Below are 26,267 nucleotides of genomic sequence, written 5' to 3' on the forward strand. Positions count from 1 at the left end.
AGTTTTAGAATAACCTTTCTTTGAGTAAGGATTTATCTTCTGATTTTATTCATGATGAACAACGCGGTTGGCAAAATAACAGGATGCAGTTTCTGTCAAATTCCTATCCTGCTTCGGTAACACAAGCTTTGTCACACTGGGTTGGACCTGCAGTTTGTCTGTTCCAATATCGTGTCTCTGACAGTGACTCATTGCAGCTGTGTTACAAGCGGTAGAGCGCTGCTGTAGGCCAGGTGTAAGGTAACATGCTGCTCTCTCAGCGCACACACACATGGACCACACGTACACTAATACATGTGTGCACCACATTTTCATACTGATGTTTTCTGATTAGATAAGCATAAGAACATCTAGTGTATTTTCCAAAACCTTAACATCTGTTAATTAGAATCATTTGGACAGTGTCTATCCGTATGTATTTGTAGGTGCCAAAGCTTAATTTTTGTTTGATTGGAATCTCGCTTTGGGATTTTGTATTTGAATCCAAAGTTTACCCATTTTTTCTTGCTGTAATCTTTTGCTGTTCTTCTAGCACTTGGTTAATGTGACATGTTTATACTCTGTTGTTGGGCAGGAGATACTATTAAAAACTTTAGATACTCCTTCTTTAAAAGAAAAGAGGTCATTTGGATTCTTACTCTCTTAAACTATCACAATCTAGGTATCTATTTAAATGCAATTCTTTGCATAATGAAAAAGTATTTAAATGCTGCCACTCATTAATGCAATAGCTAGCCTAATATTCTAGAGTTATGGTTTAAACAGAATCAGGAGGAATCTTTCAGAAGAATCAGGTTTGTAGTATTAATTATAAAGCACACTAAGTAGGAACACTGTTAAGTGAAAAATCACTCAGTAGTAAATAACTACTGTTCAGATATTATAAACTACTGTTTATATATTATGAAAGCTTACTTAACGGAATAGAAGTATCATAATATTAAACTATTGCCACAAAAATAGCCAACTTTTTCCTTATAAAATGCATTTTTCTTACCCTAAAATAGTCAGTGTGACTGCAAGTAGTTAACATATTGGCGAAATTACCTTGTCTAAGGATCTATTGATGTGTTTAATCCTCTTAAAAGAATTGTTTTTTTACTAGGCACGAGGAAAAAAACGGCAGATAGGATGGTTCCCTGCTAATTATGTAAAACTTCTGAGCCCTGGTACCAGTAAAACTACACCAACCGAGCTACCTAAATCAACAGCATTACCTTCAGGTAAGCAATGCGGTTGCGTTAATAAAGTTGCTTTTGTAATGTGTGTCACTTACAATAGGACCTCTAAAAATAATTATGGAAATTCAGTAAGATATTTAGTATCTGTTATACCAGTCACTTTAGTTAAACTCTTCTTTTTTTTTTTTCCTTTTCTTCTTTTAAATGAGAAATACATACAATTGGTCTGTATGGTTATGGTAGTAGCCCCTCAGGTATGAACTGTTGAGTGCTAAAAAGCCGTCTGTCACATTATATCTTAAAGTTTTCAAATTACCAGTCCTATTTCTTTGCACTACTTGTAGTAAAGGAATTTTTAAAGGTTCAGGATGATCCATGGGCTTAGCAGTTGAGGCACCTCTCATTCAGAACCTTTTATTTTTCCCTAAGGTGAAGTGTGAGAAAACCACTCAGATGAAGATGTATTTTTTGTCCTGTATTGCTACTTATTTTAAGGTTTATAAAAGGACGCAAGAGCGATAGACCATTGTATTTTTGAAGCTTTTTGTTACAGCTCCACTACAGGCAGTATCAAACAGTCCTGCTGTCACTCTACTGCAAGGTATAAAGGCAGGCAGAAGACTAAGAACAAAAAGTTCGTTCTTTGTGACTGTTTCAGTCTTGAACCATTTTGGGCTTGTGAGTTGGTGTAGTACTAAGTAAAGAGGATTCTTGTCAGTCAAAAACATGTAGAATGCATGTATTTTCTTCCATAAGCCACCCAAAAGACTTGACATGGTTGTCAATCATCTGTTTGGATTTAGTTGAGGGTGGCAGGGGGCAAAAGCTCACTGCTTCCCCAGGCCAATTTTTGACTGTCTATCATTAAAATGAAATAAATGTTTCTAAATGAAAAATGGTTGTGAGCATAATTTTTTCCTTTAAATATGTATGAAGGATTATCATGCAGTTTATGGAACTAGAATAAAATGCTGAGGTATTAGTTTCATGTGCTATTGGTATTAATAAAAGTACCATATCAGAGAATGCAAATGTTATAAATGGTTACAATTCGTTCCTTTGATGGTAGTCATAAAGATGCAGAAAATCAGACTTCTATAAAGACTCACAAGTTTGAGTCCTGCAGTTAAAATGGTAACTCAGCATTAAGACACAAACTTTTACAAGGCTATATGATGGGGTTTTGTGGGTTTTTTTAATTATTTCAGGTTTGACAGTCTGGGACTTTTCAAACACACTACTAAAACTTTTTAGTACTTTTTTCATTGCCTAAAGAACATCACAGTCTTAATGGCATTCATTTTTATCAGATTCAACTGTGTTATAGACCTTTCATTTTGGAGGATGAGAAGAAGAATCTTGTCTTTCCATTATGACAGATGACCTCACTAACTGTGTGGTTAATGTAAGAGGTTAAGAGGTTAATGCTTGAGAAGCATCTTCGTAGCAGAAGTATGTTAGTGGGGAGGCTTACTATAGCAAAAGACATGGAAAGCCTGAAGAAAAGCAGCTAAAAGGGTTGAATAATTCCCAAGGTGGTGCATTATGAAGGGTCTGAGAGTGTGCCATTACTGTCTGGGTTTTGAAGGTAGGGGATCCATCAGAAACTCGTATCATCAAAACCTCTGTTTCTTTTGTCATTTTGTTTTGATGAATATGCTCTTCATCTGCCATACTGTAATGCAAAATGCATGACTTGAACAACCTTTTTTTTTTTTTTTTTTTTTTTTTTTTTAAATTCTGTCGCATGCACACTTTTGCTTTATATTTTGCGGTTTTCCTAATTTCTGACTGCTTTGTGTGTGTTCCCTTCTAAACTTGTGTCATGAATGTGTTCTTCCTGGTGTTGAGAAATGAAAAGAACTGTTACTGCTACTGGAAGCTAGTCAGGCATAAGGAAGTTCACAATATAGGAATAGTGGGAAACATGTTTCAGCTATTCTGCTTGTTTAAAAAAAGACAACATTAGAGATTCTACTGATCATGAGTGTTGTATGAGAACCTGGATCCCCTCTGCTGTTGCAGTAGGACTAGTATTAATCAATAGACAATCTTTCTAAAAAGGAAACAAATGGCTGAAAAGCGCTGGAGCTCAGAGAAGGTAGGCTATAGCTTGCGTCTGTAGTTAGTAATGGCTTTTGGACTTTAAAATAAGTGAAGAACTTTCTTGCTGGGACTACTATAAGAGCTTCCTACATAGGACTAAGGCGTATTCTAAGCTTTGGGACCACGTGTAAAGAAGATCAAGATGAGGTCACTGCATTAGGTTCAATTGAGGAGTCCTGTCTCTTCAAGAATTCTCTTAAATTACCTTCCCAAGTTTAAGGTGATTCTCGGGATCCCGTGGGACTGTTTAGATATTCTGATGATACTACTGGACAGCACCAAATTTCATAAAATTCTTTGAAGTAGAAGAGAATGATCTGAATGAAAAATTCTTGAAAGATATTAACTCTAGAATGGGTTACAAATCTGTTAATGTACACATTGTATTAAGGTATGGTCTAGCTTAAATTTTCTATCGTTTTTAATGTTAGTGATAACCTGTAAACCTGTAACAAGAATGCTGTAAAACAGATTCACAGGTCTTTAAAGTGAAATGTGAACATCAATGGTGTTCACACGTTTGAACTTGTGTTAGCACAAAACTACCTAAAACAGGAGTACACCATAATATACATTCATTTAGAAATGCTGGTATACCTCCAGTATGCCAGGGAAATGTACGCTTTGGTTAGTTGATATGCTAGCTGTTACAAATGACAGAGTGCCCCTTTTTAAAATTTTTTTGTAATTTTTTTCCCCCTTTTGCAGATGATAAAGCTAAATATCGAGACATGCAGAGTCCTGTTAAATGTGGAGTTTATTTGATTATGATCTTTGTGAACAGGCACAAAGTATTAACTAAAAGGAGTTGAATAATTTCTGAAATATAAATTAAAAAAGAAGAGAGGAGCTATTTGACAAATTTAAATAAGTTGCTGGCTGAGTACAAGAATAAAATAAAAGAAAATTTTAGGATGAATATAATGGAGAGAACCTGACAGCAAGGCTAAGCAGATAGAAGTCTTGTGTCTCAAGGCAAAATACTAGAAGCCCTGTGACTTGGCATAAGGAAAACATCAGACAAATAGAGGAAATTATATATTTAAATAAACAGTCCTGCTGCTTTAGAGAATTAAGAAAACTGCTCTATTATAATTGAACAGAAGAGGCTGTATTCTGAGAACCAGTCAGAGCTGATGAGTTTCACAGTAAGGAAATAGAAAATAGACTGCTGGAAGCAGTGCTGTGGTGCCAGAAGGGCAACCTAAATGGCCAAGGATGCTTTTTATTTTTCTCATCCTTTCCAAGATCTTTGTGTTCCTAACACCTCAGTGGTACTATAAGGATATCACCATTGGCTTTCTCTTGAATTATAAAGCTGTGATGACCATGTCTGGTGCTAAATTAGAAAAGAGTGCCTTTTTCAGGCTTCAGGTAGTGGAACTTAAAATGTTTCCCAGACTTTCTGTCCGTTGATCAGTTCTGGTGGAAAGGATACTTTTCAGAACAGGTTGGTGAGGGTGCAAAATGCAATTTTTATAAATGTGCAACAGATTTGGTGCTTTTGTGGGCAAAAAAATATATATATGAAGCAAGAGAGAAGTGTCAATAGAAAGCTAACATCCTTGAAGTGTTTGACTTTTTGCTAAAATTTTAAATTTTCCAACCTTCTCCTACTGTTGAGCACTTCCAAATAAAAGTATCTTGGGTACATTTCCAGGCAAGTTATACTGTTCTCAGTTCGCACTGCTGTGCTGTGCCCTCCCTGGTGTGATCCTGACCCCTCAGTCAGCTTACTGAGAGAGCAATGCTCTTAGGAAACTCTTTGGGTTTTTAAATCTTGAGCCAATTTGTTGAGGGCTCAGCTAAACACCAGTACAGGGGCACAGGAGAGAGGGGCAGGACCATGGCAGGACTGGTTCAGATCGGCATAGTGTCTTGGAACTATACTGTGACATGTGTAGTGTTCGTAGTTGGTTTATGCATAGCTTATGTTTTGCTTAAACATTACCAGTGCGATAGACCTCTTCCTTTATCTTACAGTGTGCCAAGTAATTGGCATGTATGACTACACTGCACAGAATGATGATGAGCTAGCATTCAATAAAGGCCAGATTATAAACGTCCTTAACAAGGAAGACCCAGACTGGTGGAAAGGGGAGGTGAATGGACAAGTGGGTCTCTTTCCATCCAACTATGTGAAGCTGACAACAGACATGGACCCAAGCCAGCAATGTAAGTGACCCTCTCTGCTGCCATGCTGTGATTATTTGTGTAGTACTTTAAGATGAAACATGCAGCATTGCTGTGATTCTGCTGTGGTTTGCAGAACTGAAAGCTTCACCACTGCTGCACTTGTCAAAGTCTCTTTGAAGACCTTCTGTAATGCAAACCTTATTTTATGTTTGTTTTATTTTTAGTTCCCATCCCCTTTGTAGCATGTTACCCTTTATCATTTTTGCACCATGCTGTTTACATGCCTGACTCATTTTCCTAGCTTGAATTTGCTCATTGTTTTGTTTTGCTTATGTGTTGTTTTCCTCCTTTTTCTAGGAATCATATGTTGTCCATCCCCCACTCAGGCTTGAAAGTCCTCAAAGAGACCCACTATCCCATATCACTGCCCAGAGGGATGATGGGAGATGCAGCCTTGATCATGTGGCTTCCAGCATGATCATCTACTGCCTTCTGAGTAGAAGAACACACTGCAGAGCAGTTTACCTCATTTTACATTAGTTGCATGTAATCGCAATGTTTGAGTTAATTACCTACAGATATAGATGCAAAATTAAAATGAAACAAACAAAAAAAAAAAAAAACACAAAAAAATCAGAGGATAGTGGGTCCTTTTGTGGCTTTCAGAGTTACCAAACTAATTTTTCCACCTTTGCACAGGTGCTTTCAGTAGTTTTAAAATTATTTTTAAATATGTATTTTAGCCTTTTAAAGGAAAAGTATAAATTAAATTTCTTCATTGCAATTTTGTTTGTGCAAAAAGACCCACTATCAAGGAATGCTGCATGTGCTATTAAAATTGTTCCAAATGTCCATAAATTTGAGACTTTATGTATCTTTCTTTTTTATTGTTCACTTGTCCAGTGTTGTCAATATGTCTTCTTTTTTTTTTCTTTTTTTTTTTTTTCTTTTTTTTTTAATTACAAAAGAACAGAAGGAGTTAAATCAGTTTAAGGAACTTTAAATGTGCCCAATTACAGATAAGGTATTTTGTTGTAGTTATTGTACTGTATGTATCAGGTGTTCCTTGTTGAGTGTGTAATACATTGCGGAGAGAAGAAATTAACTTCCTTCCAATGCAAGAGATATTAACCTTGCATAATGATGTTATCCCAGTTATGTTAATTTTATTTTGCACATTACTTGTAGCTGCATACAGTTAGAAAACACCCTGGTTTGTGTTTGTCTCAGATATTTCATTTTTTGCATTTTCGTATTAGAAATCAATAGAATGCTACATTCATGTGGGATTTGAGAATTAACTTCTTTATTTTCATCTTGGTTACATGAAGTTTCATTTCTCATTTTTGCTTTCTTATGACTATGGAACAACACATTTTGAACAAGTAATTTTCCTGACAAGAAAGAATGTATAGAAATATCTCCCTGCAATTAATTTCCAATGTTTACATTTTTTTAAACTAGACTGTGGAATTTATACAAATTAATATTAAATGGAGCTTACAGTCAAGTTTATGTAGTAGGTGTGCTGTAGCTAAGCCATGTTTGTCTTTCCAGCATTAGTTGCAAGCTCTTGATGAAATGCCTGGTGCTGTCAGTGCAGAAAACCCTCTCTTCCCAATGCCTCAAGCACAATATAGCCGTTCTACTAATTACTTTGCCATTTAGTTATGTTCTGGTTTATGTCTTTCATTTATTTCTAAATTTCATGCTGGCAGTGTTGTAGTGTTTCTAATCCTACCCCATCTCCCTCCTTCTGACCCGTCATGCGGTGCAAAGAACAAGTGAAGCTCCTTATTCAATTGCACTTCAGTATTTCATCAATATGAATGTAAATTATATAAATATATAAAAACCTGCAGCTTTAACAACTGTAATACAGCCTTTAAAATTAGTTACATGTATAGATAATTAAATTCTTCATATAAAAGATAGACTAAAATGTGTTTGTTGTCTTGTTGCTGTGTACACACAGAGTTCACCAAGTGGCATTAGTGCATGTAATGAGTTTGCCACCAGAACAGCCTGAAGCCCACCTGTTTAATTTTAGAATGACACTTGTCTTGTTTCTTTGAATATTATTTCAATATAATTACTCAGATTGATCATGATTATCTGCAACCTTTTGCACCTTTCTTTCTCTATTCAGTGGTTTCTACATGCTACAAATCAGTTGATATTTTTTGACACTATACTGGTAGATGAATTAAGTATTCTTTGTTGTTTTACCATGGGTTTATGTTGACTTAGGCTCTGTGTTTTATGCCAGAAGCTCTAGTCTTAAAACATGCAAAATTGCACAGATTTTCTTTCCTTTTAGGGTAGTATTTAACATGCACAATTTTTTCCTTTACCACTCTGCCATATAAAAACCAAAAAATAATTTTCTTCTCTATCATAGCCACTTGCTAAAAAATATGCTGTCTGGTATATGACAGAAATTGAACAGAATGTAATACCTGTAAATTTCAGTGCCCATTGTTTTGCTTACTGAGGATGATGTAACCAGATTTTACTCCACTATTTCAATATTTTGTGCATTAAAATGTTATTTTAATGAAAGGATATCTCCATTTTCCCATAATGAGCTGTTGTGTTGAAAGATTTATAACTTGACTAAAAGCATTTGTCCTAAGGGACATTTTGGGTTTTATGACTTCAGGCCAGGGACATACTTTCTCTACATATTGAGATATTGGCAATACTTTGGAAATAGGGGATTCAGATGCTGCTTTTTTTTCCCCATTACTTCAAGTGAGAAGAGAAAGAACCCTATTATAATAATCTGCAGGCTACATGTTTTCTAATATGCTTCTTAAAGATGCTGCAAGTGATGTCTCATGAAAGATTTTCAAAATCACAGCACCCTAAAAGTTCCTGGGTTCAGTTTTTCAGTGAAGTGAAAAGAACAGCCTGAAGTTGTCTCTCTGTAGACACCCACCCACCCACCCACATTTAAAATGTCCTAGACAAAGATATTCAAACCATTGTGGCTTATATTGATATACACTGTTGAAATACCTATAATGTTTATTTACTCAGTTATTAAAGTTCTTAAGTGTACTGCTATAGCTTGGCATGGTAGTGTTTAATCTTCCTCATAATCAGTGATTTCCCCTGAGTAGCAGGAAACAAGATATTGCACTTACTCTTTCTTACCTGTCTGGTTTTTTGTTTACATATATATATTTATGAGAAAGGGAGTATGAAAGCAATTCTTTAATAAAGAAAACTGATTATTTCCTTCAAAAAGAGTAGTTTTCCAGGGTTGTGTCTCAATCCAGTTTTGACCCTCTGCTCCTTCCTGGTTCATCTGAAAAGACCTTTAGCCTCCTAAGGCACATGGTCCCCTCCCAAAGCCACAGATCCAGACTGCAGCAAGCAAACGTATTTCCAAAAGAACACTTGCCTCTTGTGATGGAAATGTGCCCACACTCTTGTTTCTTTGGTCCTTGAATTTGTGGCTGCATATGCAACAGGAATCCCAGTCAAGGCTGAAACAAGACTTGCATAGACAAAAATAAGAAACCATTCACATGATTTTTGATTTAATCTGTATTTTAAGTTAACATTAAGCAAAAGAGCAGTCTCACTGCTGCCTAGTCAATTGAATGCATTCTTTATATTAACTTTTGTGTGTCAAGTACCTTCTCCCTTTGCACAGGAGCCAGCACTTGAGGGATGTAGAGGAGGCTGGATTTAGAGACCACTCCAAGTGGTGGTGGGCTTTTTTGTTCACAGTTTTTCTGCTCACCTTGAGAAGAATGTCCTCTGTATTCGTCTGCTGAGAAAGAATTCCCATGGATATTCTTTTGGGGAATTTGTTAATATCAATTCCAGTACTTTAAATCTGTCCAAGACATCTCGGAGTCTGAAATGTGGGTTTATCAAGAACACTTTGCTTTATATTCAAAATCAGTTTTATTTAAATCTCAATTCTTTTGGCACTTCAGTGGCATCTCTTTCAGTCCCAGTGAGCTCACTGAACACATTTTAAAATGGCCTATTACCATAACCTTCCAGCAAGGCAGCAAAATAACTGCATGTTCTGGTTTTGTTCTCTGGTTTTAAAGCAGTTCTTTTTAGTTCTTTGTGATTATTGACTCCAGCTATTTAACTTCTTGTTAAATAGCTCCTTATATGCAGTCCTCTTCTGATTACAATAAATGGCTTATTTTTAACTTTTTTTTTAGACAACTTCAGTAAATCCAGGGACAACATATCTCAAATATTATTTAATCACTTGAATTGCAAGCTAAGTGCATGTACACAGACAACTGGATAACAAGCTGCTACTTAGCTAAATAGAGCGCACTGCAGTGACCTTTTGATTCCAGACCCTGAAAGAATGTTTTCAGAAGGTTGTCCTGGATGCAGTTAAAAACGTAAATTATTTTCACAAAGACTTCATTTCCCGCATGTAGACTTTATGGGCTTTTGTACTTGTTGTTTGATAGCTTGCAAAGGAGTACTTTACCATGAATAAGGAGTCATTTTGAGTTATTGTCCATGTGAGGAGAGATCGTGAGAGTTATCTTAACTATCTGGCATAACCTAGTAATGTTAACAGTGTGTGTAAACATAACTCTGATACACGTGACAAATTTCTATAGCTTGTTACTGCAAGTTTCACAGCTGTTTTGTTCCCCTCCCCTTTCCATACGTCTTAATTTGGAATCTTCTTTAAAAAGAACAAAATCTGAGAAGTAACCCTGTAGCCCTGTAGTGCTCCTCCGCAGCACAAAAATTCAGATGGCAATGTCTGCGTAGAGCCGGAAACTAATTTGAATCAAACCCGTAACTCTTCTTCTGTAACTTTTATTAATCCTGTGGAGCAACACAGAATAAGAAGTCAGATTTAAAAACAAGTTTAATCTTGTTTAATTAAGCATTTCATAGAAAAGGTAGCTGTTAGTGTCTAAAGCTGGAAAGATGTTTGTACCCGAGATAGCTGTCCTACAGCAAGTGGGCGTAGAGCTTTTAGAAGGTGTTGCATTCCCTGTGGCCTTGATCACAGGATTTAGCTCCATTTTCTAGCACAAGTTTCTCATTTGTTTCTTCGTGCCCTACCTACCTTTTTGAGCCTGACCCCTCGGTAGCAGCTGGCCCTAGCAGCAAGAAGGAAGCTCTGTGCCTATATGCCATTCAGTTCCTGACTTCTGCATTTGGTCTGTCCAGGTACCAGCTTTTACCCACAGAGTGCTGATCTGATGCTGCCGGCTCAGCTGAGTACCCACCAGTGGACAGCTGTGAACTGGTGCCAGCGCTAGCGGAGTGCTAGTCTGAACTGGATGCAAATCAGTGTCACAGATAAAGGTTTTCTGTGCCCTGGCCTGGATGGCTGAAACTGGATTCATGTTTTTCCATCACACTCATCTCTGCCAAATGCAGTTTTCTCTTCTGAATTGTTTCATATGTTGGAGTAATTCTGGGTCCAGATGAGTGTTACAATCATCTGGTTTGATTCCTTCACTTTAATTTTTTTTGTGGCGGGGGGGAAGACCTGAAGCCAGGAAAGATGGTGGCTGGAGGTCTGCCCGAGAAGGTGAAAAAATAATAAAATGCTGTTTGTTAAAAGGTTTTAACTTTTAGAACACTACATTTAGTTACCACATTTCTGGTTCCAAGTCAAGTACCTGTACAGCATCTTTATTTTTGCGGAAGACCACGTAAAATTGGACTGTGCAGTTCCTTCTGCTTGGATCTGTGGCTGATGCTCTTGACTGATTTGCTGTTACTGTACAGTAAGTGGTCAGGGGCTCAAGATAGGTCCTGGGTCATAATTCAGAGGTGAGATTTAAAGTTACCTGATGTGATGTTAAACAAGTCCAGGAGTTGGTTAACTCTGCCAATTTATATTTTTAGATGCATCCATGCTGTCACATGTAGGATTTTATTCTCCCCAAGCAGATTCTGGAAAGGGAGTAGTAGACATGTTCTGGTTTTTTCTGAAAGGACTTAGTAGGTTTCCTTCCCAACTGTCTCACCTGTTGTCTTCCCCTCCTTCCCTTGATTGAATATGAAAACTTTTTTTTTTTCACAGAAAATAAGGTATTAACCTAAAACACTGCATAAACATTTTGCTATTGCAAAATGAATATGGTGGTAGTGTATCACAAGTGTATGTTGTTGAGGACTACACTCCAGCATGTTCTAAAATTAAAAAAAAAAACCAAAAAACAGGAAAATGAAAATTGTTATGAAAGATCCTTGAGTTTGTTGCTTGGCCTGTGTGGATTGGCAGTGGCAATCTGTCCGCCTGATAATAGCTGACTGGTGCGAACAGGAGGAGGAGGCACATGTGTTAGTGGTGACTGGTCTTGGCAAAAATGAAGTAAGGCTTAATATTTTGCAAGTGGCACTTGCCAGACTTGTTTCTAGATCCTACTTCTATCCGTCTCGGAGGGAAATGCTCTGCTCTAACAATAAATGGACATACTAGTCCAGTTGAGAAATTCTAAACATGCTGAAATTGTTGAAAACAGCTGTGAAATGGGATTTTGCATCACAGAAGCTTGAGATGGAGAGATCTGTTTGATTACCAGACTCTGTGCTGTCCTCAGCAAAAGCTTGAGATAGTTATGGGAGATTAGTGGTTGCATCTGAAGCTAGTTGATAAGAAGACTGAACAGTGAATGCTGTAATTCATCTGGGTGAAGGAATGCTATCATGGTGTGCTATTCCTCCCTGCTTAAGGTTTTGGAGGAAAACTGTGACATAATTTTTTACTGTTTCTGGTTCCCTATAATAGAACAGATTCCTGTCTACTGTGATCTTGTCATTACAGACTGGGCCAGCATGAGGTTTTCAGTGAAATCTGGCAGTTACGTTGTTTAGAAAATCTCCCCAGATTAGAAGAAATCAGAAGTTGTGCCTATGTACGTAGATTACTGAATTCTAGAGCAGAACCTTCCTTGTGAAAAAGCAACTTCTCTTGCACTAAGCTTTCAAGCTTAGTGGTTAGCTTATAAAACCCGTATTTTCAGGGCTGACTTTGTAAGGAAAAGGAGCAACGCGTTTACCTCTTAGAATGATATTTGAAATCATTTTTTACATTTCTGGAGTCCCTTAATCCTACAGGTCCTATGGTGATAGGAGGAGGTCAAAGCACGGATTTCTAGTTACAGCATTTGTACATTGGTTCTGTAAGTCCAGACGAGAGTAACCAGTCTGGTGAGTGTGTGCAAATGCCTCTGCTTGGGGTCGTACTGATTATTCAATTAAAGGGCAGACATTTGCATATTCACAGTCCTGTGAACATACCAAGTTAGCTCTTGTGATTTCCCCATTCTTTTCTGAGCTTACTAGATTGTAGCTAAGGATTCAAATTCAGCATCTTCCAGATGGGATCCAACACTCTGCTTTCTCAGAGCAGGAGAGAAAAAACGAAGGAATGGGACACTCAGTAACTGAGACAACAAATGCCGGTGCCTGGTTTTAAGTAGCTGAATGGCTGCATGCATGAGGGACTATCTGTGTGCTTTAAGTTAGAAACATTAACCAATTCTACACTGAGGTAAAGTCCTGTACTTTACCCATGGCAGAGCTTTCCCATCTGTTGGTGGAAATGTCTGATATCAAGTGCACTTTCTAGCCCCTAGCAGGAGTCTCTTTTAGCGAATGGAATTCATGAATGATATTATTACAGCTGCAAGTGGAATTTAGATGTTCATAAAAGTACTTTGCATAGTACTTTGGTGTCCATGAAAAACTAGCTAGAGCCCTATGGCCTGACATTTCCACTTGGAAAGGAACCCAGTAGTTCTTTGGCGTTTTTAATACAAAGACAAGAAAAATTTTTGTACTTCTGCACCTCATGAAGAAAATCCCCTATCAGAAAAGTGTCTCCTGCATGTTCTGCTCAGAAGAAGGAAGCAGGCTATTTTCCCAAATACTTAGTGTTCAAAAGTAGACCATTTGTTGAAGTTCAGAGTAGCCCGTTTACATCTGGGTTGGCTGGCTGTCAAGCTAGCTGCTACAGTATATTACAATTCAACATGTTAAATGCTTCCTCTAAAAGGTTGGTGGTTAGAAACCACACTTCAAACCAAGGTCATCAGCATCTTTGAACAGTAAACTTCCCCAGTCTCTAGAGAAAAATAATTAAACACTTTGTTCACTTTTAATGAAGCTGATAGTCCATGGAGAGAACTAGTTCTGTTTGTTAGACCTCTGATTTACATGATAACTAAGAAAATGCTCTAAAAGCAGCCATTTATTAAACAGAAGTGAAACTTTTGGCTTTTGAAATGTGCCTAGTGCTTTGACTATTTTGGCATAAAATTCATAATTCTCAAAACCTACTTTTTATTTCGAGCAAAATTTCAATTGCATCTTCTAAAGAACTGCAATGTACTGTATCTCAAAGAAGCGTTATCAATATGCTTATGCTTCCAATCTGATCTGTTTGCAGCTTCTTAATCATAGAGGAAATTACCTTGACTGTTTGTATCTACTTCTCTGCCCTTCAGCCCCCCCCCCCCCCCCCCAAGTCAAATCTGTCATTACCTTTTCAGGAGCACAGATTAGTTGAAACAGCAGTTGAAGGTAGTCCATGGAAAACTTAATGGTGGTAGATGCGGACCTTGCTAGTGGCATAGTGCAGAATCACCTCCTGAGTTATATTCAGGAACCTAAAAATGCAGTAAATCCTATCTAACTATTGACTTTATATGCAGAGTACTGAAAGAGTTGTCAGGGGTGTGATGTGATTAGGAGACGTAGTGGTTCACTTTGTGAAAGCATATGCAAACATCTGATCTAAAAACATCCCTGTCGGGTCTCAGTAGTTTGGGGTCATTGTTGATGCTGGTGCACAATGTAAAAAAACGCCTTGACCATTTTAAAGCCTGTGAAGTGAAGGTCCCCTTGAATATTTTTCAGTCAGAATTTTTTCCATAAGGAGAGTTTGTTTCAATGGGGAATATACTGAATTTGCCCATGCTTTGCTGAGGAGTTGGGGAAAGAAGTAAACTGAAGAATTTTGATTGCGTAGAAATAGTTGTAAATACCGCATTTTTAAAGCAAAATGTTTTCAACCTGTTTGAAATCACCTTTGCTTTTTGAAATGCATTTTATTTTATGCAGAAAAGTAATAAAAATAGTTTTAAAAGTGAAACAAGAAGAAAACATTGTGCCAGCCAGTCTTAGAAGAATTTAATTAAGCTCAGCTTAAAAATACTGACTTACAGAAAAAATTGTAATTAAATGTTCTGTTCTAATTCAGAATAGAAAATAAAATTTGGATTCTAGAATTTACACAACAATTCTAGCATCTACACAGGATAAACACAAGGGAGGCGTTTTGCAAAAATTAAAGGACAAAACTGATGGAAGATGAGTTCTTCGTTACAAAGTTTTCCCATGCTTTTAAAGATAAAGGAGAACAATAATCAACCCCTTTGGCTTGGCCTATACATTAGTGAACTCTGTGGAGCAATCTCCACTGACCTTCATGTGTTCTAGCTCAAGTCCTTCAAATATTTAGAAGCAATTTTTAAATTGAAGTGTGAGGAAGTAAGTAAGCTCTGCATTACCTTCTTGATTAGGATGCCTACTTTGACTAGAAGGATAAAGGCAAACCTTGAATTTAGAGTATCAATAGGATGAGGGCTTATATATAATTCCAAAGTGCCCATCAGAGCATTAAGGTCACTATAGCACTCTTTCCTAATTCTGTTCCCTTGTAGGGTACCTCTACATTTTCATTGGCAGTAATACCAGATGAAGTCTTTGCCCCCTTTTTTATTAACAGCCATCCATTTGGGGATTTGTTTTACAGTGTGGCTCCAGTTGATTGACACAACTAAAGGGGACAGCGAACTTCAGAATGAGGTTGGAAATGGGCAGGTAGTGGTGAGGGGGTCTTTAAAGCTTTGCCACCAGAGAAAAGTTAGCACTCAGAAATGGCCTTGATTTAAAAAAAAAAAAAAAAAAAAAAAAGGTGTTAAATACAATGTTTTGAGTCACTAAGAGATGAAGCATTGTTAGCGTTGTGCCATTACTTGTGAATAATGGTTAAGTGAACTGAACAGGCAGTGGTTTCTGTTCATTAGGTGTTACTTGAACTGCTACAGATCTAAATCAATTTGCAAATGACCGTAAGTAAAATCTGGGATCCTTTTGTGTTTTCCAGGGTGTGCAGACTTGCATCTTCTGGATATGTTGACACCTACTGAAAGAAAAAGGCAGGGATACATCCATGAGCTCATTGTCACAGAAGAGAACTATGTAAATGATCTGCAGTTGGTCACAGAGGTAAGAGGGCTCAGCAGCTTTAGAAGCAGGTTTTAATCACTCATCTTTTTAAAGTAAATCAATAATTTCACTGTGCCAACTCATTTTATATCACTGCTGTGTTTGACTTCCTAGGGATGATCTGTATTACATTTTCATATCTATGTCTATATAGATATATAAATACATTTGCATGTGTGTATGGGTGCAACTAATGTTAAGCCCTTGTGTTATCATCACCAAAACAGTGATGTTTAAAGTGTCATTCTAGTAAACCCTTTTTGCTCCTGATTTTGAATGTTTATTTCTTGTGTAGAAGTTCTTAAAGCTTGAAGCGCATTTTCCACATTCACAGTGGCACTCAGTTATCACTTACTGGGATTTTCTTTAAATGTTACCAGGTGCATCTCTTGTGTGGAAAAAAAGGGAATTAGTACAGGCAATGGACAGACAATTCTTTTGACAGAAAAGGAAAGCCCTTTTTTGAAAAAGAGGTCAAGATATTAAAACCTGAGATGCTATGAGATAAATCAGAATTTCCATAAAAGAGTCCAAAGTAAAATGTGTTTTCAGTTGTATTATCAAAGTAATCCTGGTGTTGCCGAAATCCAGAATAAAACTCCTTAACAGCAATGAGAAGTTAAGAAGCAGGCACTCCTTTATTGCAGCGCTGGGCACACGGGGGATCGCTCCACCTATCGTGTGCACCTGTCTGGTTTAACTATGCAGGTTAAATACACACCTGTTATACATATTCACTAGATTTCCGAGAAATGTTATACATAATCATTAGTTTTCCAAGAAACTATTAACATATGTAAATGTCCTTTATGCAAGCACGTTGAAGGTCTCTGGTGGTCCTTAGAAGCCGTCTGGTGGTCTTCCATAGTCTTCCTCACTTGTCCGCTTCTTGACCTCTTCTTAGGTGATTCTGCGCAGTACGATTCTTGCCATTATATTAGATTACACAAAAGTACATTCTATGTTAATTCTTTTTCTATGATTGGTCTTCTAATCATACTACCTTATTAATATTCTTATGTTAAAACAACCATTGGTCGATCTCACATAATCCATTAACCGGAACTTTGATCAAAGTAGGGTTTCTAAGCAACAGAACTAAGGTCCATAACGATTTCTGAAAACAAACCACTATAATTAACCAATCTATGTTAGAATTCTATGGTTAACTGACTGTCAACAATACTTGTATTCTTATGATTATGCTTAGCACAGTTTGTAATGTTCCTAAGTCTCTATAACTACGTTGCAAACTTCACACTCCTGTCTCACGATTTTGTTTTAATCAAATCTTTATCAAAGTATTTGCAACACTGGGATATTTTGCAGGAGACCTCTGACTAAAATTTCCACATTTCAAACAGATTATCCAGGTCATAATTAACACCACCAACACAGATTTAGAGTATTCTCTTTTAAAGCCATACACCGCTCACAAACGTATTATCAGGGAGCACTATGGATCTCTAGGGCACAGCGCATGTTTGAAGTCTGTTCCACTGAGTGTCAAGTGCTACTCTGATGTAAAGTTTTCTCACCTCCAGACTAAGGATATAAGCATCATCAGTCTTAGTCACTTTGATTATACTTACCGTATACTTTCTAAATTGCTTAATTTTCTGAATCTATAGATCTTCCAGAAACCACTAATGGAATCTGAGCTGCTAACAGAAAAGGAAGTTGCTATGATTTTTGTTAATTGGAAGGAGCTGATTATGTGCAATATAAAACTACTGAAGTAAGTTTTTTTTTTTCCCCCATACTTAGCAATAACAAAATCATGGGCCTCTCCCCCTGCTTCTCCTTTTAGCTGCATGAAAATATTTGCCACTTATGCAAGTAGTAACCAAAAGGGCTATGCATTTTTCCTTGTGGGAAAAAGCAAAATATTAACAGTGTTTGCTATGACTTACTGTTGTTGTTGAGAAGAGTCCAGCAGTTCTTTGCTGAGTCAGTATTTGCACTTACTTTGCTCTTGATGTACATGTGCTCCAGAAGGCGAGATCAACCTCTCCTGAAGATTACCGCCTGCCGAGGCTACCCACAGTCCTGTCGTAGACTTTTACTTCCTCTGTCACAGCCCATACACAGCTCCAGTCCTATTATCTGTCAGTGCAAAACTGGGCACAACAACCTCCTCCCTTATCAGTTAGCTGATGCATTCCTTCAGTTATTGTAGGCTTATAGCACCTGAATGACCTGTTTTGTGAGAAGCGGTGCCAACAAAGCCTGGTTTCCTATGGATTTGTGTGCAGTGTACCCTACATCCTTCCTTCCAAAGTCTCCAACTACTGCAACCCCAACTGTCTACCATGAAACTCCACGCAGTGCAAGTATTCTTATTTCTCCCTTCATTCTCTGTGGCCTCTGATGGATTCAGTTCCTTCCTACTTGCATCCTTCTCACCCATCGCTACCGCTTCAGCAAGACACAGTAAATGCTGTGGCTGGTTTGGAGGCACATGCACACAGGTTGCTTATGTGGTCATTGCCCGAGAAACCGAGTGAGGATTGAGTTAAAACTGCATCTTCATAAGCAAGAGGATTAATAAAGTTCCTTTTTTTGCTACTGAGCTGCTGATTTTGGTTGAACTTACTGGAATTTTATAACTTTGAGATAGCTCCTTTTTTGTAAAATGGTTTTGAAAATGGCCCACAAGTTGAAAAGTTTTGGCAGTGATAGGACAAATGCAGGCAGCTCAATGACAATAAACCTCCTTTCCTTAGGAAACCAGGCTAAAAACTAGAAGTAGCTTTGAGCTTAAAGTAGTGGTAAGGTTTTTATCCCTCATTCATAGGCATATCTGTTACTCTCTCTCAAAACGAATAGAAAAAGAATTACATTCCTTTTTGTATTGTATCTGATCTGGCATTGCATTATGTTAATGTCAAACAACAGTTCGGTTACCACAAGAGGGAAAAATGTTGGCTGAGGGTGCAATCTTGATTATTGTATTCTTACAATAGGCAATAAATCTTGTGGCTGATCTATTTCTTATTCAGGGGTCTCTTTTTTTCAATAATGAATAAGAATCAAACCATTTATTTCATAAATGAGAAATCATTCTTTAGTGGTCTGCTTATAAAACACACATGACTTTTTCATGTTTAGGGCTTTGCGTGTGCGTAAGAAGATGTCTGGAGAGAAGATGCCAGTGAAAATGATTGGTGACATACTGACAGCTCAGCTGCCACACATGCAGCCTTACATTCGGTTCTGTAGCTGCCAGCTCAATGGGGCCGCGCTCATCCAGCAGAAGACAGATGAAGTCCCTGAGTTCAAGGAGTTTGTTAAAGTAAGAGAAGAAGCAAGCGCCATGAATTTTGTACACTGTAAATTTAGCTCATCATTTGGCTAATTTGCAAAACATAATCTCCAACAGTGCTCTGTGTTGGGCTAGAATGAAGAGTCCTCAGACTTAAGCACTCATTGAAGGAATACATTTTGTCAAACAACTATAGAGCCATAAAATACTTTGTTTAATAATGGTTTTGCTGTAAAATGCTGGGACAGTGAGAAGAGGCCCTTCTCTTGTACAGGCAAGGCAGGTAAAAAAATATGTTGTAAAAACCGCAAGAAATTCTGTTGCACTGACATTGCGATCTAAGAACAGATTTAGCTGAGGCATGGTGTTAATATGTTGCCTTACCTTTTCCTTTCTTGGAGGAGCTCATTTTGCAGGGTTTTAAACAAACTGACTAACACCATTTTACCTCTCTAATGTTTCAGAGGTTAGCAATGGATCCTCGCTGTAAAGGAATGCCACTATCAAGTTTTCTACTAAAGCCTATGCAACGGGTAACAAGATACCCACTAATAATTAAAAATGTATGTTCTTTTGCAAAGGTGATGTTTTTGATGCTGCTTTGCTTATAGCTTAATTACAGAGTAGTTTCCCTATTTGTGTCAAGCTTTGTCTCTGTTAGATATCTGATGTGCTAGGGAACATGGGGCATCCTTTTATATTTGATCACACTAGAGAAAATGTGGAGACTCATTTGGCTTCAGCAGAATGACTCGGTATTTCCATTAGAAAGAGAGGTGAAACTTGCACACAAAGAACCAGAAGGCAGTAAATGCTGAATGAAAACTTTAAAATTCAGGTAACAGGAGTAACGGGTCAATCTTATGCTCATCTTTGCCTTTTTCCACAGTGTCATTTCCTCCCCATAGTCTAGTAAATGACTTTCAGTGTGTAAGCCTGAATGCCAAATTGTTGCAAGTCACCTTACTACGCCGCTTACATTACTGGATAACTTACAACCCTTTCCTAACTTTCATTTGTTGCCTAACGCTTACGATCATGAATAATGCTATTGAACTTGGCCCAAGACTTTCACAGGAAAGAATTATAAATTGGATGTTTGCATTTAAGAGATTCCTTAAACAGTCATGGTTATACTTCTGTATATGGCTGGAATTTGCATACTTATGTCCGAAGAGTGAGCAGTGTACTGATGCAAAGGCTCTGCAGGCAGGCATTCATTTCAGCTGTTCACAAACAGACTGTGAGTTTGTCTCCTATTTTTCATGATTGTCAAGGAGGAAAAGAAATTTGGAACATACTGGCTGGCTTTCACGAAAATAAAACAGAAATATAGGGCTGACAATATGAATGCGTTTTAACTGCAGATAAGAGAAAAGGCTAATGTATTTTATTTATCTGTAGATAATAGAAAACACTCCTGAAAACCACCCTGACCACAGTCACTTGAAGCACGCTCTTGAGAAAGCAGAAGAATTATGTTCTCAAGTAAATGAAGGCGTGCGGGAGAAAGAAAATTCAGATAGGCTGGAGTGGATCCAGGCTCATGTTCAGTGTGAAGGCCTGTCAGAGGTAAACAAAGTGCTATCTAGAGTAACACAAATGTGGGCACACTTCTCCACCGGTCGGGAAGAAACCATGGCTCACTTATGGCACTGCATCAGGGGACAAAGAGTGTAATTAATCAAGTCATATAATCTTCAATCCTTTGTTTTCATCTTTCTTTGTCTTCCTTTCACTCCTGCACGTGATCCTTTTTGCTGCTCTTGTTATTGCCTTCTATATGATAAATGATGCTTTTGCTGCCTGGCTCTGGACTAGTATCAAGTTCAATGCTGCAATTTCCAGCTACGACTTTCCGGTTTGATAGCTCTTTATAATACAGAGGTTATTGTGCTGCTGTGTCTCATCCTGAAGCTATACCTGACCATCCTGGAGTGCTTTAAAACTCATTCACAGAAAATATTTTTTGTGATAAAACTGTGTGTACATTTTGAAAACTTGAGAATACTGATCAAGTGTCTCTCAAGACTTTATAGAGAGAATCACTACCTCCCATTACATACTGTTTTTTAAGGTAACATGCTAAGTTTCTCTACTGAAACTATAATGAAAATATTGTGTTGGTATGTCCTGCAAAAGCATGGAGGATATTTTGATGGCCTCCCTATTATTGGTGAGGATAATAGAGGCAGATATGTCACAACTTGATTTTCAAAGTATACATTGAGTTTTCAGTTCTAGAAGATAAAAAAGTAATAAGCACTGGTTGGTTTATAAACTGGAAAAAATTGCATTTCATCTTATGAAATCTAACTGTTTCAGGGGAAAGACATGTATGACAATGTCAGAAGGCTCAAAGATACATTCAGCTGTCTTACAACTACTACCTGAAGAAAGATGGCTGCTTCTATCTTCTGTACATGATGTCTGGCCCTAGAGCACCAAAAATATTACCTGAAAGACCAACTGGCTGCTTTCTGACACAGTAATGCCCGTAGCAGCAGCCTTGAATCTGTGGCAAGGAGCAATCCAGCCTTCCCCCAGTCTGAGGTGTTTCTAATCTGTAAAGGGAGCCACTCCAGATCTAGCTGCCCAGCCACCTAGAATGGCAAGAACTGTACCATCACCTAGTGAAAATAAACATGAAAATCACACTTTAGGAAAGGGCAAGCCTCTACTCATCTGGTAACAACCTCCAGATGAGTCTTAAATTCTGCCAGTTCCAGCCAGTGGTCAGCAGCTGTCCTCTAACTGCAGGTATTGTGGGTACACGAAGACAGGCTATCTGCAGTTCCTTTGGTATGTTTTAATGGATGAAATTCAAACACAGTTCAGAAATCCAGGCCTTGTTAAGAATGCTCAGCATTTGGAGAGGCCACTTGCATAGCTACTACTAATCCAGGACAAGTCATCATCAGCTCAGTTCCACTCACAGAGATGCGTGCATGTGGCAGAGAAACTCAAAAGGAGGCACAAATGCTTTTGGCTTCTCTCTGACTGTCCAGACCATGCCCTGTGCAACTGATGGGCTGCCTTAAAGTTAATTTTCATGTGGCCTTTCTATGACTTGCACTGCTTATCATGCGCAAGGTAGAGACATTGCTCATCATCCCTGTGACACAAATTGAAACCAATGTCAGGACTCAAAACTATATTTGATCTCTTTCAGGGGAACCTCGATTGTTTTACTTTATACAGTGCGTTGTTGTTCTTCTTCTACTTTTCGCAGCAACTCGTATTTAATTCTGTTACAAACTGCTTGGGACCACGCAAGTTCCTGCACAGTGGAAAACTCTATAAAGCCAAGAGTAACAAGGAACTGTATGGCTTTCTGTTCAATGATTTCCTCCTCCTGACTCAGATCATAAAACCTCTTGGCTCTTCTGGCACAGACAAGGTCTTCAGCCCCAAGTCTAATCTGCAATACAAAATGTACAAAACTGTAAGTACCACTTTTAAATGGTGACTAAGATGGTTATATGCTAACAGTGCCTATAGCAGGCAGCAGCTCCCATATTGGGTCTGTAAGCAATAGCCTTTATATAGAAGAGGTTTGAAAGCTTTGGTATATGCTGGGGATTCCAGGGACTGATGGTGAGAAAGCTGGTTGTTTGCTTTAGCGAGATAAGAAAAGATGCTTTTGAAGTTTTGCTAAAACCACCTCTTCAGCAAGAGGTCACATGTATCAGGGAGTGATGGGGAGAGTAGTGTTTGCTGCTCTTTGTGGGAAAAGAGAGATTGCTATGCTTCATGAGGCTGCTTGCTTACTTCAGGAGAAGTGTTCCCAGACTCTGGAGGCACCTATATCTTTGATAATAAGAAAATTTTAAAAAATGACATACCTGAAGAAAGATGGGAGGCAGGCAGAAGGGGAAAGATACTGCAGCCACAAGATAAATCTGTTGTGAATTGCTCTGTGTTGAATTCATCTGTTCAGATATTGTGTGGTAGAACTCTAGCTTTGCCTAATGTTTTACAGCCCATTTTTCTAAATGAGGTACTAGTAAAATTACCCACAGACCCTTCTGGAGATGAGCCCATCTTCCATATCTCCCACATTGATAGAGTCTATACACTCCGGGCTGAAAGCATTAATGAAAGGTAAGTACCTGCATAGGCTGTGATACTACTGAATTTGAAAAGTCTGGTGCAAATGTATATGATATACACACGCATAACAGTCTTCAAGCAGTTTATCTTACAAAACTGGAGAATTCCTTCCACTTGAGAATATGGTGGTACTCAATATATGAAAAGGAGGGAGAAATAATGATGTTTCCTGAATTCTGGTAAGACCAACAGTGAAATGGCTAGGAGGGCTGATATATAGGCCATATTTCACAACATTTTATGTTAGCATATGAAGCCAAAAGATGCAATCCTATCTTCTTCTGTTAACATCTGTTTGTTTGTGCCAGTACAATCATTTGTATGACTGTATCTTGAATGAGATTGAGGAACAGGTCAGAATTAGAACTTTAAGCAAAACCCTACCAAACTAAACCCAGTTAGTTTTAATCTGGTTCAGTTCAGACTGAAACAGTCAAAGGAATGGCAACCTCAAAACCTCAGCTGGTGATTTTTATCTCTGGCAAGCTAACGGAGACAGGATTACACTGATTTATACTGAAAAGGTTTCTCTACACAAATGTACAGTCTTGAAAAATAACTTTTGTTAAAAAAGGAAAGCAAAGTGCAGCAAATGAAAGCAAAGTGAAATGAAAGTGCAGCAAACCCCTCCCCCGTAGTATAGACATTGTGTTATGCCAGCTCGCAAATGTACGGCCCCTAAAAATTCTGATGCATAAAAATGTATAAAACACCTTTTCTCCCTGCCTGCCTGACAGTGTTATTCATTATTATTTAGTTTTTCTTGCAAAAGATCATACTTTTATGGATCCCATTAGTCCTTTGGGATGCTGTCTGTCCCGCTGTGCCACAGCATGAACGAGCATCATGGTTAGACCCTTGGTGAAGAAAATTGAGAGAGCCTTTTCAACTTAAGATCTGTTACACAAATCAAACTATAGCAATAACCATCTGTTCTGCATCAGAGCACTCACAGCAGTAGTCAGAAACATCTAAATTCTGCACCGCATTCATCCTACCTAGCTCAAGGAACTTCAGCGAGGTTCTTAGGCACACTACGCTGAACCATCAGTGGAAGGAGCCAGATCTGCACATACTGAACGCCCTCTGGAGGTGCCTGCCTCTCCCCATTCACTACACAGAGAACCCACCAGAACTGCTGTCCGAATTTGGGTGCTCTAGTCAAATGCCTTTACTTATATGGGATACAGCCTTTGACTTTCTTTTATGCCAGAATTCCTTACCAAATAAATGCAGCATTTTAGGTGAGATACCTCCAGCTTTTCATTATTCCCTTGCTTTTGACTAAGAGCAACAGAAATAAAACATTAGCATCAATGAGTGATTAATTTGCCCATTTAATCGTAAAAGACCTTTATGATCAAAGGCTTGGTATACTTCTGAAGCTGCTGTTTACCCTTTAGGGCTGAGCTGTAAGACAGAATTGTCCTTAAGTGTTTTGTTTTCTTGAACAGCTCTCTGTGCAGAATACAGGTGAGTGTTCAGACCCAAATGCCAGTGCAAGTAGCTGCAATGCCCTGTAGAGCAGCAGCTCTTCATTTTTGGGATCAGAAACGGATCCACAACTTCTAGATTCTCTCATTTTGCCTTGACTCAGGTCTCAGGCTCCATTCTATGTCACGGCAATTCTTCTAAACCCTTGAGGTCTCTTGGTACCCCTTCTTCCATGCTTCTTCTGTGTCAGTCTTTCCACTCAGTCTCTTAAGTAGGAAATGATTTCCCAGAAGGGCCCATAGGAAACCATGATCATTCATCATCTGTGTACTCCGAGAGTTATGCTTCATGTGTCCCGAGGCTCAGAAGGATTTTGGTATGAAACCTCAGGGGTCAAGAAAAGTGGCCACCTCTGTAACATAGCTGACTTGTATCTACTGGCTACAAGAAGTTAGTTTATTACAATAAAGCAAAAGGCTTCATGAAAGCAAACCTGTTATCTATAACTTTTGTTTTCTCACCAAGTCCCTCTAGCTTGTGATTCTCTTGAGCTTTCTTTGTGTGGTAGGATCTGCTAGCTTGAGATGGTTAAATTTCTGCAGGTGCTATAAATTCCAGTAAGATCTCTTCCAGACAGACAGCTTCAGTGTAGCAGAGCCTGTGATGGGGCCAGAACCTTGGCTGGGAAGGAGGGACAGCTTTACTTTTGTCTACTGTGCTGCAGGGAGGAAAAATGGAAATGGTATTTTGCAACTTCTTTTTCCTTTCCTTCTGAAGGACTGCCTGGGTTCAGAAGATCAAGGCTGCTTCAGAACTTTACATAGAGACTGAAAAGAAGAAGAGGGAAAAGGCCTACTTAGGTACAGCATGGGATGTGGGGCTCTCATCTTTTGTGGAAAGATCCATGGGCAGGAAAATACGTTAACGACTTTTCTCTCTCCTCTTCTTTCACCACAGTTCGCTCGCAAAGAGCAACAGGCATTGGAAGGCTGATGGTGAATATTGTTGAAGGCATTGAACTAAAACCTTGCAGGTCCCATGGTAAGTGCCTTGGGTTTTCATAATATGCTCTATGAAGAAGACATTCCTATCTGTCAGACTAACTTTGAAGGAGGTTCTGTCCAAAACATGGTTTTGTTTAATGAAGCAGTTTTAATGAACTTAAAATAAGCAAAGTGATTTTGTGCAGTTCAGTAGTAGTCATACAGTTGTCCTGTATTAAGCATGTTTCAGGCAAACTTGGTTTCCACCACATAAGCCATATCATAAGTGATCATAAACCACAAAGTCCTGAAATGAAGAGTGGAAGGTGCTCAGCGCCTTGCAGACCTGTGTCCCTGTTCATTGTAATGGCAGTGAGGCCACAGTCTTTGCCCTGTCCATTGGCTGTTGGAGTAAAAGGATGTTTAGGAGGACGATCACACACCTAAAACCACAATTACTCTTTTCTGTTTGTTTCCATCTTCCCAGGAAAGAGTAACCCGTACTGTGAGGTGACGATGGGCTCTCAGTGCCACATTACCAAGACGATACAGGACACCCTCAACCCGAAGTGGAACTCCAACTGCCAGTTCTTTATCAAAGATCTCGAGCAGGACGTGCTCTGCATTACGGTGTTTGAGAGGGACCAGTTCTCCCCAGATGGTATGTAGGGGGCTGCCACCCTTCCAAGGGTATTTTCAAATCTCCCGTTTTGAAGAGGTGCATGCCTGCTGAGGTGAATCATAGAATCAGAGAATGGGTTGGGTTGGAATGGACCTTTAAAGATCACCTAG

The 26,267-nt window shown here is 38.5% G+C and overlaps 1 protein-coding gene across 8 annotated transcripts in view; it reads left to right on the forward strand.

Annotated features, from left to right (window-relative positions):
- The window catches only part of ITSN1 (intersectin 1), a 146,701-nt gene that overhangs the window by 111,151 nt on the left and 9,283 nt on the right, over nucleotides 1–26,267 (forward strand). For 5 of the 8 annotated variants that reach the window (XM_030020956.2, XM_030020951.2, XM_030020957.2 and 2 more), the window contains 12 exons: nucleotides 1,106–1,223; nucleotides 5,271–5,462; nucleotides 15,559–15,680; nucleotides 17,312–17,418; nucleotides 18,792–18,975; nucleotides 19,410–19,508; nucleotides 20,350–20,517; nucleotides 22,118–22,390; nucleotides 22,928–23,049; nucleotides 25,270–25,352; nucleotides 25,450–25,533; nucleotides 25,963–26,136. In XM_030020956.2, the coding sequence (XP_029876816.1) occupies nucleotides 1,106–1,223; nucleotides 5,271–5,462; nucleotides 15,559–15,680; nucleotides 17,312–17,418; nucleotides 18,792–18,975; nucleotides 19,410–19,508; nucleotides 20,350–20,517; nucleotides 22,118–22,390; nucleotides 22,928–23,049; nucleotides 25,270–25,352; nucleotides 25,450–25,533; nucleotides 25,963–26,136 (1,726 nt within the window). Of the gene's footprint in view, nucleotides 1–1,105; nucleotides 1,224–5,270; nucleotides 5,463–5,780; nucleotides 8,493–15,558; nucleotides 15,681–17,311; nucleotides 17,419–18,791; nucleotides 18,976–19,409; nucleotides 19,509–20,349; nucleotides 20,518–22,117; nucleotides 22,391–22,927; nucleotides 23,050–25,269; nucleotides 25,353–25,449; nucleotides 25,534–25,962; nucleotides 26,137–26,267 lie in introns of those variants that run through there. The other 3 variants (XM_030020953.2, XM_030020955.2, XM_030020959.2) reach the window with 2 other exon arrangements.

This window comes from Aquila chrysaetos, chromosome 7, assembly GCF_900496995.4.
Source record: "Aquila chrysaetos chrysaetos chromosome 7, bAquChr1.4, whole genome shotgun sequence".
NCBI classification, from domain to species: Eukaryota; Metazoa; Chordata; class Aves; order Accipitriformes; family Accipitridae; genus Aquila; species Aquila chrysaetos.